Raw genomic sequence first — 17,300 nt, forward strand, 5'->3', positions numbered from 1 at the left:
GGGGGTGGGGGGGGAGCAGATATGAGGAAGGAAAGAAGAATTTAGCTTTCTGTTGAGATGATGGAGCTTCTGTGACAGGGCTTTCCGCTGAATATTTTGCAGCCCCCTGCAGTGGAATCACTCGACTTCTTTTGCATCCAAACAAGGCAAATGCTATTGCCCTGCATTTCACACCAGAAACTGGGCCAAAAAGGGCCTTAGATTGAAAAAAGGCCGTCTATAACAGTTTTGCAATCCTAGAAAACTCTAAATGGTAGAGACATTAGCTGTGAACTTGGCAACCCAAATGGAGAAGAAGTATTTCTGTTTTCTCTTCTATTCATTAAGTCCAAATAGACAAAGGATTGCTAAATGCCAGCCAAGCACAAGATTTAAAAACTTTATTCAGCATTGAGAAAATAGGAATGCCCATTCATCAGCTTTTTTACTGTCTAAATAACCGCACCAGGAATCTCATAATAAAGCCTGTGTCTCTTGGAGAAGGTTGCGAGGAAGAGTTCCCACCTACATGTAATATGAGGTTACTGCATAGATAATAGATTATTGCATAAATAATAAACTTGATTATTAGACCGGAAGGAGAGAGCATATGATCCTTTTACCCCTTCACTTTGGATGTTAATTTCTTAGTAGGAAGGGGTTTGGCTTTTCTCTTATGAGAAACATTACACAGACCGATAAGCCAAACATCAGAAATCAATTTTCAGTATTAACCTGCTCAAGGTTCAAAACAATATGGGTCCTATAAATAAGAGATCGCTCTTGGCCTTAGAAGTGTATATAGAAAGAGAGCTACTGCACCGCTTTGGCCATGTTTATTATTTTTGTACATTTCTATTTTTTCTGGGAATCATGTCGCATGACAATCAAGTCATAAATAATAATCAAAACTAGTTAAGATTTAGACTAGTCATCGATATCACTGTTATTTCACTGGATTTGGCCCTTTATGTATTGGTATTATGTTTCTCTGTGTGCTAAGTTCTTCCTTAGATGTTTCAAACCTTTTATCCTTTCCGCTTTGAATGTTGCAAACCCTTTTGTTCTAGCTCAGCCCTTTTTCCTGACCATTATGTATGGTTGTGTGTACGCCCGATGTTGCCATATGAATTGAAATTTTGCATATCTGTGTCATACTGCTGCAGGATACTCCTTATTCCTTGCATTGATCATCGACCGGCTGCACCATTACATCAGAGAACTGCGTGGTCTGAGAAAGAACATGGAGGCTGTAATGAAGCAGAATAGGGTCCTAGAAGAAGCAAAAAGCGGAAGCTCGGAGGAGATTGGATCTCTGAAAGAACAGATAGAGAAACTAAAAGCAGAGTCAGAAACAAAGTCAGAGGAGGTCAAGGCTGCACAGGCCAGTGCCCGTGCTTTAAAGAAACAATCCGAAGGGTTCTTGCTTGAGTACGACCGCCTGTTGGAGGAAAATCAGAACCTTCGCGAGCAACTGCAGTCGATTGACCTCTTGCTTTCGCACTCTGATAGCAAGAAACAATCTTGAGAATACTTGGAGTCATGCTTTGAGGACTAGAGCTTTTTTTGATTTTTTTGATCAATTTTCTTTTATGGTTTGTCCAGACAATAGATTCCAGGGATGTAATAGATAGTGTGATCTGGCTTTTTCTCCCTTAAAACAAAGAATATAAGGCTCTCGCAATTTAAAATATACAAGTTGGTTTGAACTGGTTTCACACAAAGTCTGGTGCTCAATGAACTTGTGCTTCAGATTAAGCAGCTGCTTATAGTAGTCTGGTGACTACTGACTAGTGCTCACTATTGAGTTCCTGTATTGGTTTTTCATGATTTTCTTAAGGTAAAAAAGTACGTATAGTCACTGCGCTGTCCCAGTATGTTGAATCAGTCCCTGAGCATTTAAACAAAGTCCCTGAAGCTTCTCATATCTTGTAATTCCATTCCTCTTGTGACGACAAATCTTTGTTCCTCCTGTTAATGACCATCTTATACCCCTTCTAAAATATGACTTGTTCATTTACAGTTTATCCGAAACAAGGGTAAATTAATCATCTTATAGTAACTATTTACAGTTTTTCATATATTTTTAGCATTCAGGGAGTACCGAATGCTTGTGACTTGGTACTGTCTGTTGGTGCGTGTTGAAAGTGCGGCGCCGCTCGTTGTTTGCGTGCAAAAAATCGGTGAGTTGGATTTCCCCCCCTAAATAAGCCTACTTAATCATACCCACCAACAACTCGTTGTTAGTAGCATTGAAGTACTGTTTGCATGGTTACTGTGTTCTTTAACAGTAATTGCCTAAATCTGCGGTTGTTTTCTTTTACTTTTCTATATTTATTGATGTGGATACTTAAAACACAACATTGGTAGGTTTCGCATAGAAGCATTTCGGATCACCTTGTCATCTTGCGTTTCGAAGTTTGCTTTGTTCCCAAGCGATTTCACTCATCCAACTCTTACCACTCTTCTCCGTAAAGTGCACTCTCTATCTACATATCCAATTATCTGTATGCTTTTCCCCTTTTCGCCTTTATCCTCTCTCTCTCTCTCTCTCCCTCTAGTGTACATATTATAGATTGCGAGCACCAATCAAATCCATCTCCTAGGAGAAAATTATTAAATCAATTGATTTACCATATAGTCTAAAATCATGAAAATTATTATGTTTAAAGTCACTGGTTGTATGTTTTGGTGACGGAATTTATATAAATGAACCTAAAATTACACAAATACTTTTAACAGCAAATAGTAGAGTAATAAGTTTGAGATCAAATTCTAAAAATGTTTGCTTGTGGAGACCTCTCATTTTGAGAGAAATTTTCGGATTTGAATGCGAAATCTTTGTTAGTTCACCTACAAAAGTGGTTGGTCTACAGTAGCTTTGGTAGTACCAAACCCAACGGTCTGAATTTTTGGTATAACGGCAACTTTTAAACTTTTCCAAACTTCACTTTTATCCATTTGTTCACTCCACACATAAACTTAGTTTGTGATCATCAAATTATAATGGATACCTCGCGGACTGATCGTGGCATCGTTTGCATATTTCCCGCTCCGTCCCTCCAAATTTTTCAATGCCCGATGGCGATCCTCGCTCCGTCCGTCCAAGTTTTTCAATGCCCGCTGGCGATCGCCATCCACGTCGACTCGAACAAGTCCACCTATGCTTGAACTTTTCGAGAAAAATATATATAAATATGTACATGTTGATATGCAAATCCTTTTTAGACCATTATTTGCTTATGTTACCTTACACACTACTTATTCCTTCGCTTGCCAAGGAAGGCGTCGGCAAAACCCCAAAGTACCCCCCAAAAAAAAAAAAAAAAAAAAAAAAAAAAAAAAAAAAAAAAAAAAAAAAAAAGTTGGATTAAATATGATGACTATTTAGGAGCTGCTGAAAATTAAAAGAAAAAACAAATAAAAAGGCGTTAGTTAGCTACACAATTAACAAAATCGCACGCCAAATGCGTTTATAAAATGTAGGAAAAGCATGCGTGCTAAAGTCCACATTTAACCTCATTTGGCCTTCATTCATTTTCAGTGGGTCCATGCGATAATTAACCAAATATATTTGTTCATATTAATATTTTTATAAAGTTTGGTTTTGTTTTTGAAAAAGGATAGAAAATGATGAATGAGAGATATAATTATTTTATTTGTTAGAACATCACTGTAGCGATTGCAATAGAAAAACTAATTTGAGATCCTTTTTCTTTTTCGATAAATCAAGAATCCTCCATTTTGTGAACAACTAGAAAATTCACAACTAACTTACACCCTATAGATGACTCAAAACACACGAAATAATTTCAACCAGTAGTACTAGTTTAATTGTTATTTTATTATACAAAATAAAGCCCAATATCTTGTGCTGTTAATTAATTAGGTAGTTAGATAGTTGCTTGCGAAACCAAATATTTGGCCAAATCATCTTCTTGCGGCCTCATATTTTCGACACGTGGAGTTTCCGCACGCGCGGAGCCGTCGACTACCTTCTCTTCCACTCCCTTATATTCATGAATGAATAAATTCTTTCCTCCCAGCCAAAAATAAACAACCACTTCCACCATCTCTGCTTTGCTCATTTTCAGTTTCTTTCGGAATGGGACGCGAATGGCGCCGAGGTCCGACGTTAGGCCGCGGCTCGTCGGCCGTCGTGTCGCTCGCCACCGCGAGCTCGTCGGGAGAAGCATTTGCGGTGAAGTCCGCAGAGCTCAGTCGCTCCGGCCCTCTCCGCAGAGAGCAGAAGATACTTTCGGGCCTCAGCTCTCCGTACGTCGTCTCCTATATCGGATTCGACATCACGGAGGAGGAAGCTACTGCCGCGATCTTTCACTACTACAATCTATTCATCGAGTACGCGCCGGGCGGCTCGCTCTCCGATGAGATCAAGAGGCGCGGCGGCCGGCTCGACGAGGATGCCGTTCGGTCCCGCGCTTGGCAAATTCTGCGCGGGCTGGCCTACCTCCACGAGCGCGGCGTCGCGCATTGCGACGTCAAGGGCCAGAATGTACTGATCGGGGCCGACGGCCGCGCCATGATCGCCGACCTCGGCTGCGCGCGGAGCGTGACCGACGACGACGACGACGACGATGGAGATGATGACGGCGTGACATACGGATGCAGTAGAATTCGATTGAGGGGGACACCGATGTTCATGGCTCCGGAAGTCGCGAGGGGGGACGAGCAGGGGACGGCGGCGGCCGATGTCTGGGCCCTCGGGTGCACCGTCATCGAGATGGCCACCGGGGGAGCGCCGTGGCCCGATCTCTCCGACCCGATCGCCGCACTCCATCACATTGCGTTCTCCTCCGACGTGCCCGAATTCCCCTGGTGGATGTCGGAGGAGGGGAAGGATTTCTTGAGCCGGTGCCTGCGGAGAGATCCCGAGGAGCGGTGGACGGCGGAGCAGCTCCTCCAGCACCCGTTCGTCTCGTCGCAGTCGATAAGATGCGGAGGAAACGATCACTGTCTCTGGGAGTCTCCGAAGAGCACCCTGGATCAGGGGTTCTGGGCGACATTGGAGGAAGAGGATTCCGAAGAATTTGAGATTGCAAATACAGAACAAATACCGATTCCTACAATTGATATCAGGGCAGACATCAATTCTGTAATGCCGGCAAAGAGCCCGTCTAATAATTCGATATCAGAGAGGCTTCGTGGATTGGGAGGCGGGGAGATCTCCGGTCCCGACTGGGCGTGGGACGACGACTGGGCGACGGTGAGAACGGTCGACTGTCGGGAAATCGCAATCGACGTTAAAGCAGAGGAGGATGTAAGGAGTATCAGTACTAGTGGGTGTGATGAGGAGTACATGTTTAGTGTTAATAGTACATGTTTAGTGTTAATCACATTTGGAATGAGGAGGATTTGTGCCACGGCCCACACGGCTGTGATGTTGCAAGAGAGAATGGTTGTGTAGAAAGAGATGGTAGGAGATTGAGATTGTTTAGCTGCAAAAGAGCTCTGCTTTTGTAACGCTAATTAACTGTAAATTAGCACGGTTATTAGATTAGATTAGATTACTTTTTTAGAAAAATACCATGGTGTCCATACTGCTTTAGTTTTGCTTTATTTTTCATAACAGGCAAACGAATTCACCATCTGCACCATTGCTAATATAATCTAATCTATTTCTAGTTACTAAAATTTTATAATCTTTTTAATATTATTAAATTAATGATCAAAATGTCGCTAAATTGATAATTTTAACAGTTAGTACAAAGTTTTCGCCATTTAATGATGTTGGATAATTAAAACTAGTTAGAAAAATCAAATATCTAAGATTAAAATTAACAAAGCACATCTTTGTCATCTATTCTAGGTTGCGGGTGCTTTTCGATATTAAGCGTCCATTTCTTTTGCGTGTATCCAAAATTATATTTCTAGAATGTGTGAGCACCTTGCATCATGACTAACCAGACAAAACTTCTTATAAAAATCCTAAATCAATTGAACCATATATAGAGATACATGCCAAAAATGATTATATTCTCATCTTACCTAATTTGTCCAGCTTGTACCTATAGGACTAGGTCACTACTACTAAAATAATGGATGGAATCTTACTCTGTTGGAAAACTTACTGATTAAGTCATTTTTTAAGGTATAATTGTGCACTTAGGCAGTGTTTGGTTAGGGGATAGAAATAGGGATAGGTCCTTATCCCCCTTTTATACCCAAATGCTAATTTTTTATCCGAGAACAGTAGTTCTTGGTTATCTATAATAACAGGTTATAATTATCCCTACCATCATCCTCATTTTCTATATAAAACTACCTAATATTTTTCTTATTTCATATTATCTATCCAAACGCTACTTTTCTTATTTCCGGGAACAACCAAATTTTCATTCCAACGCTATTTTTCTTATCATCATACTTGTACCTATCCCTATAATAGTTAGTTCTTACTTATACCCGAACCAACAGTTCTTTAAAGCATTATTCATCATCTGAAGAACCTATTTTCTGAACTTCGTTTTCCAGATCAGTAACATAGCGTCGTAGCCATCTACCATTTAAGAGGAAATCTTTTTAATAACAGGTACATCATATAAAAATAATAATATAAAAATGTTCATATTATACAAAAATACAATAACAAACTTACACTCACATAAGTTGATAAAATTAAATGGATGCAAATTTTATAGAGAAAGTTATTCTTTATTAAAATTAGGCCCACTCCAAAAAAGAAGAAATAAAATGAAGGATAAACTATTGGGTGGTCCATGAGTAGGTCAATTTTGTCCTGACGCTGAAGTTCGGAATGTCAGAACTTAAATGAGAAGATTTTTTTTAGATTTTTTTTTTTTCGAAAGATAGGTAGGATGCTATTTGTTTCTTTTGTTTTATTTTATAAATAAATTTAGCTGAAAATATGAATCAATTAGGATTCGAATTTGGAACATCAGGTATCAATCACCAAATCTTTTGCCACTTGCGTTAGAGGCGGTCGATTTAAATAAGAAAATTTGATCTAAATTATTTAAACTCCCAAATGTCGGCCTGAAAAATAAACGAGCGGAGCTCGGGCCTCGCATACGAAAGCCCGGCCCAACTAGAGTGCATGTATATATCCACCTCCGCTACAAAACGAGGCCAAAAGTAAAAGAGCGAAAAAGCAAGTGGAGAGGGGACCTCGAGGTTCCCTCTCCCGACCAAAAGTGCAAAGAATAAAAAAACGCACTACTCTAATTAATCTTTATTCCTCTCGATCCTTTGCTTCAAAACCTTGCACACTCACAGTCACAGCTCAGTACAAAGCAGCAGCTGATGCATTGTTCCCTTTTGCCTTTCCTATCTATCTCACCCAAAACCAAATCAAAGCAAATCAAAATGGCTTCCTCCTCCTCCTCCTCCTCCTCCTCATCATCATCGTCGTCGTCGTCGTCGTCGTCGTCATACTTATCACTCCTTTTCCTGCTCCTGATCATCTCTGTGATCATCTCCTCCTCCTCCTCTCAGTCGACCTTGTGCCGCACCGCCTGCGGCGGCATTCCGATACGCTACCCCTTCGGCATCGACGACGGCTGCGGCAGCCCCTACTACCGCAACATGCTCGTCTGCAACTCCTCCAACTCCACCCTCCTCCTCCGCACTCCCTCCGGCACGTATCCGGTCGCGTCCATCGACTACGCCGATCCCCACCTCATCATAACCGACCCCTCCATGTGGACGTGCCCCCATGCAGCAGCAGCAACAACAACAACGTCGGCATCCGTTCGGTCCGCTGCGCCGCCGTTCAGCCTCGACACGAGCACGCGCTTCTCCCTCTCCTCGAAGAACGACTTCCTCTTCTTCGGCTGCGACCCCGACGCCGTCATCGTCGCCCCGAAGCCCAACTACTGCGACCGCTTCCCCGACCGCTGCGACTCGGCGTGCGACAGCGCCGCGTACCTGTGCCGCAACCTGCCGGGCTGCCCCGACGCGAGTGCCGCCGCCGGCTGCTGCGGCTACAATCCGAAGGCGTCGCAGTCGACGAGGATGATGCTGCGGCACTGCCGGTCGTACGCCAGCGTGTACTGGCGGACGGTCGGGGGAGGGCTGCCGCCGTATGATCAGGTGCCGGAATACGGAGTCCGGGTCGACTTCGAGATTCCGGTGACCACCCGCTGCCTGCAGTGCAGAGACACGAATCGGGATGGCGGGGGGTTGTGTGGATTTGATACCCGGACGAGAAGTTTCCTCTGCCTCTGCCAGGACGGGAATGCCACCGCCTACTGTCCAGGTACCATGTTTGATGTTTCAAGTTTAAAATTTTTGATAGTTTTTTATTTATTTATTTAACACTAAATCTTATGGCATGGTAAATTTAGAAATAAAATTCATTTCTAAATTTACGAATCTGATTGTAGAAATTTAATAAATAAAAAAAAAATGAAGTTATTATACAAGGTTGGTTGGGGGTTTAATATTCTCCCTGGAATTAACTCACGCTACTTGGCTTTCTCTCGGTCACTCAATACAAATGCACAAAAATACCCGAATGGAATTGACATTAGTAGATGGTAACTCCATCTGTTAGTCGAAGAATTTTGTCTAACAAATTAACACTTTTCGCTGCATGTATAGATGGTGGATTATCAAGACATCGAGCTTCAACTGGTGTAATTGCAGGTGAGTGCTACTGCATTACAGTCCAAAAAAAAAAAAAAACTATACTTTGCTTGGCTATTGTTAGTATCTCCTCCATTAACTAAGCAAACAGGTTACATTAATTTTTTTTTTTTTAGAAAAAAAGAGGAAGTGGAAATTTTGGCTGATACTGACGTATGTGATTTGCAGGGACTGCTGTATTCTCCATTGGTGGGGCTGTGAGCGGTGGGTATCTCGTCTGGCACTTCCTTAAAAGGAAATCAAACAAAGTTGTGACATGCGGTGTCCAAAGCAACGAAAACAGGATCTTTTAATTGCACCTTCCCTTTTTTCATGCCCATATATTTGGATGGATAACAGAGCTTTTGTCGTTTATGCATTTACCGAATTTGTTTGGCCATCAGAAAATATGGTAATAACTTTGATTTTCGGTTCCGTATGTTTTTAAAAGCATTCGACCAGATTGTATTATAAATTAACCAATAATTGTAAGAGTTCACATGTTGGCGCATCTAATCATATCAAAATTTTAATTTATAAAAATATTTTTAAAAAACAACAATAATGTGCGGAATTAGTAGAAAAGGAGAGAAATGGAGGGGTTCAAAAAAGGGAAACGGGAAAAAAAATTGGGTGACCATTTTACTGTTTCCATGAATATCAACTACAATGTTACAGAGACTACGCAATACATGCCCTACAAGGTGAATGCAACAAAAATACACCATAAGAATAAATCAACTAAATCAAAATGGACAAATAAATAACAATAAGGGGGGAAAGAGGAAGAAAAAAAACATTCAACAAAATGCCTGCAAAGAACGAGAAATGAGAGCTTCGATTCCTGATTTAACACTAGCTGTCGTACTTCTTCGGCTGGCGCCATTGCACCAAACTTCTTGATAAGGAGCTGAGGAAGGAAGTTTTCGGGGGGCAAATCATTTTCCGATATAAGTGTTTTCCTCCGAGATCAGTATAGTTTGAACCATTCTCTTTTAATCTCTCAATCTGCGGCATATTACACAAAAAATGAAATAAGTTCTCGCGACCGTTACTTCGTTATCAATTCTCAAGATAGCTGGGATCAACAAGAACGACTAACTAGCGAACGGGATAACAATATATCCTTTCTAATGGAAGATGATTTATTTACATATTACAATATAAGATGCTGTATGTATTTCAATGAGGCATTATTTCTAGCACTAGTTTTCTGTTCTTTTTCACCCAGTATAACCTCTATGCATTAGGAACGAGACAGTTCATCGCACCGAAAGACAAAGGTATAACTGTATAAAAAAAAGACCACCGCGTGAACAGGAGGTGATACGAACAAAGCAGAAGTGAACTAAGTCAATATACCTTGTTAATTTTTCCATCTTTCAAGTAATACCGAATGCCAGACCAGTTTATTGACTGTGAAAAATGAGATCGCATGGCAGAAATAGGGTACAAGAAGTTATCTACCAGCATAGCAAGAAATACCTGTCACCGAATATTCAACGTCAACATAAATTAGACGTATAAGATGTTCATGAAAATCAATGTTGCCAAATAAAGCTGATATTTATGACCTAGCTATCGTAATGTTGGACAAAACCCTTCTGTCAACATGAAAAAGGACAATGTATACTCACAAGTCCCCAATTATATGAACCAAGTGAGACTCTTGGCCCCTCCGGGGATAATATGTTGCACAATTGAATCTCCACTTTTGTCAGGTTCCACATTGAAGTAAGTTCTATGAGAGTGCAGACAAGCAGGCATCCAGCGAGCAGCAAACCTGGATAAGAGCATGTTATTACCCTGAAGGATTAACTGGCTGTATGAATAAAACTTAGCAGAATAAGCAAGTGTATGAGCAACCATTATGAGCAGTGCATCCCTTTGTAGATAACGCCTACTATCAACTCAAGTATATGAAGGAAAACAAATTTACCAACAATCTAGAAAGTTTGGTCCTTAATGACAAACTCATCTAGACAATGATTCCAGAACCCAAGGATTGCTATGCTGAAGTGTGTCATTTCCATGCTGCCAGCATGGAACTTGCTTGTTAGGTAACCACACTCGCAGCGACCCATATTGTGACAAAGCTGTGAGACATACTGAGCTGCTAAGTATCAGCGCATTTATATCGATGTTAGTATGTGTCAGCTTTGTACCGCTCCTTGGCAGTTCAGCTCGGACCAAAAACCATTTTTGGATTATTTTTGGGTCAAAAACAAGCCCAATCCTCTCGTTTTTTTCCCCACCATTTCACACTGGTGGTTAGATTTTTCAAATGGTACAAAGGATATCCTCCTCACATTTCTCACAGGTGCATAGTTAAATCATCTTTCTCAGCACATCTTTCAGATTTGTCCATGAAGATATATGAATTTCTCATTGAACTCTCTAAATTTAATTCACCGAAGTTCCTCTTTATGAACTAAAGGTCTCCCATTCATAAGCTTAATCACGGTTATTGAGAAAGCTAAAAAAATATTTCAAACAGGATAGGTCTAAACAAAAAGTGATAGAGTATTTACCGCAAGATGAGTCAGACACTTCTGTTGATAACCGCTCACTATATGGTGCTCTTAGCGCTGTTGCAACATGAATCATTGCCATAAAGTATGGCCACACAAATCCCCAGGACAAGTAGCAATGTGAAGAAAAGAGCGCACGGTTCATCAGCCAGTTAACTCTTGATACATAGGATTCAAGGACAAATGTCTGCTTCCTAAGGTAATTCCAGTACCTGCATAAAATTGGAGAAATATTTGTGTGAGATAGAGAGAGCTACGCTGAAAACAACTATTAAACTAAAGAAAATACACACCTTGAGAAGCTAAGATCACTTGCAAGGGGATGAGGAAACACAGCAACAGGTGGTGAAGATATAAGCCTTTTGTATTGCCCTGTAAAGAATGCAGCAAATTTATTCAAAAACTTCTGGAATTCTATAATAATGAGAGGGGAACGAAAGTAACATAAAAAAGAACATGATTTTCATTCCATTCACTAGGATTAAGCAGTGTATCTTCTGCCAATGCTAGAAAATTCTTTGTATCCACATCACTAGAGTAAACCGGATCAACTAAAACAGTTCCACTAAGTTATAAGAATGCACATTCAGTTTCTTTTTGTCAAACCTAGTTCTACTGGTTCTAGATGGATCCGAGCATTACAGAGCATATTTCTAGAGTGCTAGTCCAAGAAAATTACTATCCACTAGAAAAATCAGCACGCCAAATTGAAAAGAAAGAGATCTCAGTTCATAAGATATACCAGCAATCGCTGCTAGCGTCATATCATCTGAGTATCCACCATCTTGTAGTCCACTAACGATACCATATAAATCTTTTCTAAAATCTTCAGCATGCATCTAATAAAGTACAAGTGTGAAAGAAGCATTATACAGCTGTAGTACAATGTATACATTCTTTATATAGGAGTAGAAATATGTGTTGAAAACTCACCATCATGCAACCTCCCCATAAAAAGAAAGTTTTCCCTCCAGTTGCAAATCCCATTGAACAAGGCTGAAGAGAATCAATGGGAAGTGCTATTAAGATTTCAAAATACACAGAAATATAGAAGCAATCCATAAATATTGTCAATTTAAAAAAAAAAAGCTGACAACTTGCAGTTGTATCTTCTCCATTTTGATGGATGGCTAGACAGTCAAACAAAATGCCTTGCCACGTATGAAAGGAGATGCTATTGGACTAATATATGACAAATTAAATTAGACACATCTGTGGGATAAGCCATAATCAATATTTGCAGGACAACCGGCAACAGAAAGAATGGGTAGGCCAAAATTCTTATTCAGATTAAATTCTATATATGCAAGTATAAGAAAAATTAACAAAATATTGAGGTATTAAAATTTTCAGAGTCATTAAAGATAAGAATTGCCAACATTGCAAAAAAGAACTCAAAAACATAGATACTAGCATACCATGTGATATTCATAAATACAGTAACTACCCAAGCTCCCAGAGGGCAAATCAAGAGGATATCCAGTTTGAATAAATATCTGTTCCATTTAAAATATGATAAGGTATTAGATTACCAATAAAGTTTCTACATCTGATTGGAAGTAAATCAGAATTACATTAGAAAAATTGTCAGAGTACTTGAACGAAAATGTTACCTCTGGGTTCTTCTCCATTTCTGCTGTTAGGGCTCCAATTGATCCTGGATGCAGCCTAACATCATCATCCAAAAATAATACATACTTGCTGTCCTTATGCATCCTTTCAACACCAACCTAAGAATGAGGTCATAACATTCATCACTTAGTACATATCCTAGTACTATAACAGAAAGAATATACTTAACTAACAAAAGAAAATTTTCTTCTGTAATAAGATGATACAATGTAAATTAAGACGAAAAGATGTAAAATAGAGCAGGTAAAAAGACTCCTAACATCAAAAGTGAAGACAAGGTTTGGAGCCGATACGATGCAACTACTGAGAAAACTTATTATATACAGTTAGTGTAGCTAAAAACAGTTAGGCTCGTTTGTATGTAAAATACAGAGAAATGCTTTACATAGATGATGTTTATTTAAGTTCAAATATCGCACATTGTGTATAATGATGAAATAGGTATACTGGAAGAAATAAATCCGTTACATACTAACTGATTATGGATTTTCTGGCTGCATGTTGTTGACAATCCAGCTATAACAACCTTCGCATCAATGTTATCCTGAAAAATATTATAGGTTAGAATTCAGAAGAAGTAACTAGATGACTGATCAGATGTGTCTAATTTTCAATCCATGCACCTACCTTATGTCAAATTGACTAGAGAGCATTATTCTAGAACATCAAGGATGTTTCCAGCATAGAAAATAAAGATAATTTTAACTTCAGATTGCAGAAACCATTTTTTTAAAATGAGGAAACACTTTAAGATCAAAGAAGAAGCCAAGACCCTTATTGTTTCCAAGAAGAGTAACCATACTTGATGGGAAAAATTCAATAGTACATAGTAGTGTTCGTGAAGAATAGTAATTTTAAGGCAACTTCATACCTAATGTTGACATTGTGGATTATTTTAATTACTCTATGGTGCCAAATTTTAAAAACAAAGATTGAATCGGGAAGGTTTATGCTTACCTTGAACTCTGAGATTAGTAGAGATACAGCATTGTATGCAGGATCATCAGTACTTTCTACTACAAAAATGAACTCGACTGGTCCTCCGTAAAGAGAAGTGATCTGTGATAAGATATATGCGAATCAAAAACAATAAAAGGTGAGAATGACAAAAGAGTAGCAAAAGCATGCTAAAATTCACAAAAAGCATAGAAGAAAGATTTGCTTTTTGCAACTTTACAAAAAGACAGCAGCAACAATAACTTTTGTATCCTGTAACCTTGTTTGGTGCAGTATAGCAACTGAAACTTCAAGTGCTAAAAGAAAAGCATCCGAAAAAATGAATTATACTCACTTGACTTCTCCAGTTTTGCAAATTGTGTTCTCCAAAGCCCTTCAAAGGCATGACAACTGACACTCTAGGCAAGTTTAGCTGAGCCGAGTGCTCAAGATCATTTATATCCTCACATATAAATGCGAAAGGGTTACCACCTTCAATATTATGCTTCATGCGTCGTATTACTCTATTCCTGATGGGTAATATAACAAAGAAAGTCCATATGTTTCATTAGCAGTTATAGACTGGCTATGGGCATTTAAAACATAATAACAGAAAGATTTACAATGTGATTTACAATGTTAGTTGTTGCTTTAGAGATACCTGACAAAGGCAGCAAAACACCATCCAACGGCAAGAGTTAAACAAATTACACATCCCTAACAACAAACACACAAAAAAAAATAAGTCATTCGGTGAATCTTAATGAGTACTTGAAAGCAGCCGCATGAAAGAAATGTGAAACTAATGCTTAAAAGAGGACAAACTACAGTCTTAAAGACCGGCAACATAAAGGTCCAACGGAATGCCAAATATGCTACTCTGTTGAAAGGTGATTTTGAATCTATGCAAGCACACACAAATACTTGAGATAACAACTTAGTTAGTGAAGTAAAACCCATTTTCAATTTTAGGTTATACTGGGGCCCTATTGCCTCAATTGAGTAGTAGTTACATCATTGTCATATCATGCTCTATTTCTTCCCCTTTGAAGAAACAAAAATTAGAAGCCACATGTTTGAAACATCACATTAAGCAACTGGTTTCCTCTGAAAATTAATGGTCCACGTGATGTGTATCAAATCGGGTGAAGCTGAGAAAAATGATAAATCAAGCATGCTAATATGAAAAGTATAGAATTTGATGTCCCATACATTTAATGACTAGATAAAAGATATCAATTTTTTTGACACAAATTAATCCCTTCTCTTTCAAATCAATACATTTGATCATCAAAAGAGTGTTCGTTGATTCATCAAGTTACGAAATTCAAATCAAGAGAAAACATTTAAGCAATTTTGTTCTCGATTTCTCTGTTACTTCCTTTTTCTGAATAAGGATTTAGAAAACGCCCTTGGAATTTATATAGTTGTAATGTTGTATATATACAAATATGCATACTTGAGAATTTTTCCAGGAGCCAAAGGGGGGCCATGGCCCCCATGGCCATACACTAGCTTCGCCCAATAACCAAAGAGTTTGAAACCATCTCGTACCTACCGCCTCTCTCACCAAAACTCAAACGTTTCCATCCTATGTCATTACAATAGACCCCATAAAACCTTCCGATTCAGAATTTTTGCATCCAAACTCAGATACACGAAACAAAAAGTTGATCAAATAGTAAGTAAATCAAATCAAACTTCTGCGCGTTCAATCTCCTTCTCAGATTCTCAGATCCAGACGCCACCACGCGCCATTCCGAAACCAAACCCTAGCGCGCGCGCGCGCGCGCGCGAGAGAGAGAGAGAGAGAGAGAGAGAGAGAGGAAGAGAGAGAAGCAAATGTAGTACCTGGATCTGAACGAAAATGGCGATGGGAGTAACAAAAGCTTTGCTCGTCCCTGCCAAAAATGCGTCCAGAGCTTCCCACGCCGCCATTATCGATCTCCTCCTTCTCCTCCAACTCCCCGACGACGACGAGGACGACGACGATGATCAAAACCTTCTCAAATCTCCATTGATATAGAGAAAGAGAGAGAGAACCCGCGATCGAGAGATAAAGAGAGCGATCGAGAGAGAAAGAGGAAGAGAGAGAGAGAAAGAAAGAGAGAGAGCGATTGAGCAAAGAAGGGAAAGAGGAGAGGGAATGGAAGCTCGGCCGCTCTATACGGCCTACAGATCTCTCTGCGGTAAGGAAAATTACGACCCAAAAAATGCGAATTTTTTTTTTAACATATATTACATTTTTAATCCTTTTAAATTCGAGAAAATTTCCGTTTCAAAAGGAGCAGCAACACCATCCGCGGCACGTGGTGGCTTCTTACTGGACAAAATAGCCCTAGGCTCAGAGAGCAGTTTTGTCGCCTTGTGCACGTGCGCGGGAACAAGAATGTACCCGATGACGCTGCTTTAAAGCTTAGTTTGGTATTAAGATTTATCTAAAATTATTAGATAAATTAAGGGTAGGATAAAAATATATAGGGATATACTTCTATATTTTTTAGTGAGAGTGCAGAAAATATGGCTAACGCTACTATCCTATTAATAGGATATGAGCACTTGTCTTATCAAGTTGTTCTTGATGATCGAGATTCCGAATCGATGATCAGTGCCGTTAAAGTTGATCTAGAGTATTTGAAATATCTAGAAACTAAATTTCATAAATTGTAATAATGGTTTACATGGCGATCAAAGTGTCGTAAAATCGACAATTTTTGACGGTCTATATGAGCTGTTTGCTTGTTTAACGGTGTAAAGCAATCCAAATTACTTGAATTTTTGATAAAAATTTTTTTATACTATTTAGATAATGTTTGATAACTCTGATTACGAACTAAGAAAGTCTAACCTCTATTTTAAGAAGGTTATTCATTTATGACCGTTCATTTTTCAACTCTTAAGTTGAACTTGATAATTTTTTTTTTTTTTTTGAGAAATAGATAGCACGCTACCCGCTTCGTTTATTTCATTTAGAAATAAACTTAGCTAGAAATGTGAATCAACTATGATTAGAACTTGGGTCTCGGGTACCAACCACCAAGCCCTTTGCCATTTGTTCTAGGGACGGTCGGTAACTTGATAATGATTTTTAAATATTACAAAATTTGGTTTCTAAATATTTCTAATTGTGTAGATCAACTTCATCGGTGCCGATTATCAATTTGAAGTTTCGATCATTCAAATCGACTTGATAGAACAAGGGTCCCAATCCTATTAATAGGATAATAGTCGGACCCCAGAAAATATATCGCAACTAGCTCATCGCGACACACAATATTACGTACGGAAATAAACAAAATATTTTTTCATCATAATTTTTTACTGCGCACAACACAATCTCCCCGCAATTCCAAACGAAAAAAAAATAGAGTTGGGGTAAAAGCATATAGCAATATGTTTCTGCGTTCTCCTATGGAATGGCAAAAAATAACAAATAAAGTTTTTATTTATCATACTTTCTCACTGCATATAACGCAATCTCACCACAATCCCAAACAAAAGCCTAAGTCTAGCCGGTGCCAAGCCCACTTTTGAATTCTCAATTCGTGTATATAGATATACGAAGTTTACATATTATTTATTCTAAATTTCACAAATATTTTTTGAATATTTAAAATA

General features: G+C 39.0%; 4 protein-coding genes across 4 annotated transcripts in view; 3 read left to right on the top strand and 1 right to left on the bottom strand.

Annotated features, from left to right (window-relative positions):
- LOC109709801 (B-cell receptor-associated protein 31-like) overlaps positions 1 to 1,957 on the top strand; it is a 3,473-nt gene extending 1,516 nt beyond the window's left edge. Inside the window, exon 2 of the mRNA XM_020232129.1 lies at positions 1,146 to 1,957. Within this exon, the coding sequence (XP_020087718.1) occupies positions 1,146 to 1,507 (362 nt within the window). The 3' untranslated portion in view covers positions 1,508 to 1,957. The remainder of the gene's footprint in view (positions 1 to 1,145) is intronic.
- LOC109710031 (mitogen-activated protein kinase kinase kinase YODA-like) lies at positions 3,739 to 5,521 on the top strand. The gene has a single exon (XM_020232444.1). It carries the CDS (start codon positions 4,085 to 4,087, stop codon positions 5,402 to 5,404), a length of 1,320 nt encoding a protein of 439 aa, XP_020088033.1. The 5' UTR covers positions 3,739 to 4,084; the 3' UTR covers positions 5,405 to 5,521.
- On the top strand, positions 7,111 to 9,075 carry LOC109709975. Its single transcript, XM_020232377.1, has 3 exons — positions 7,111 to 8,215; positions 8,560 to 8,604; positions 8,773 to 9,075. The coding sequence occupies exons 1-3, from the start codon at positions 7,261 to 7,263 to the stop codon at positions 8,895 to 8,897; spliced, it is 1,125 nt and encodes a 374-aa protein (XP_020087966.1). The 5' UTR covers positions 7,111 to 7,260; the 3' UTR covers positions 8,898 to 9,075.
- LOC109710958 lies at positions 9,199 to 15,938 on the bottom strand. The gene is made up of 14 exons (XM_020233788.1): positions 15,534 to 15,938; positions 14,344 to 14,399; positions 14,038 to 14,212; positions 13,704 to 13,805; positions 13,219 to 13,290; positions 12,728 to 12,844; positions 12,533 to 12,610; positions 12,048 to 12,110; positions 11,857 to 11,953; positions 11,408 to 11,486; positions 11,115 to 11,326; positions 10,221 to 10,366; positions 9,946 to 10,068; positions 9,199 to 9,591 (listed from the first exon to the last, which is right to left on the bottom strand). The coding sequence occupies exons 1-14, from the start codon at positions 15,618 to 15,620 to the stop codon at positions 9,439 to 9,441; spliced, it is 1,560 nt and encodes a 519-aa protein (XP_020089377.1). The 5' UTR covers positions 15,621 to 15,938; the 3' UTR covers positions 9,199 to 9,438.

This window comes from Ananas comosus, linkage group 5 (genome assembly GCF_001540865.1).
Source record: "Ananas comosus cultivar F153 linkage group 5, ASM154086v1, whole genome shotgun sequence".
NCBI classification, from domain to species: Eukaryota; Viridiplantae; Streptophyta; class Magnoliopsida; order Poales; family Bromeliaceae; genus Ananas; species Ananas comosus.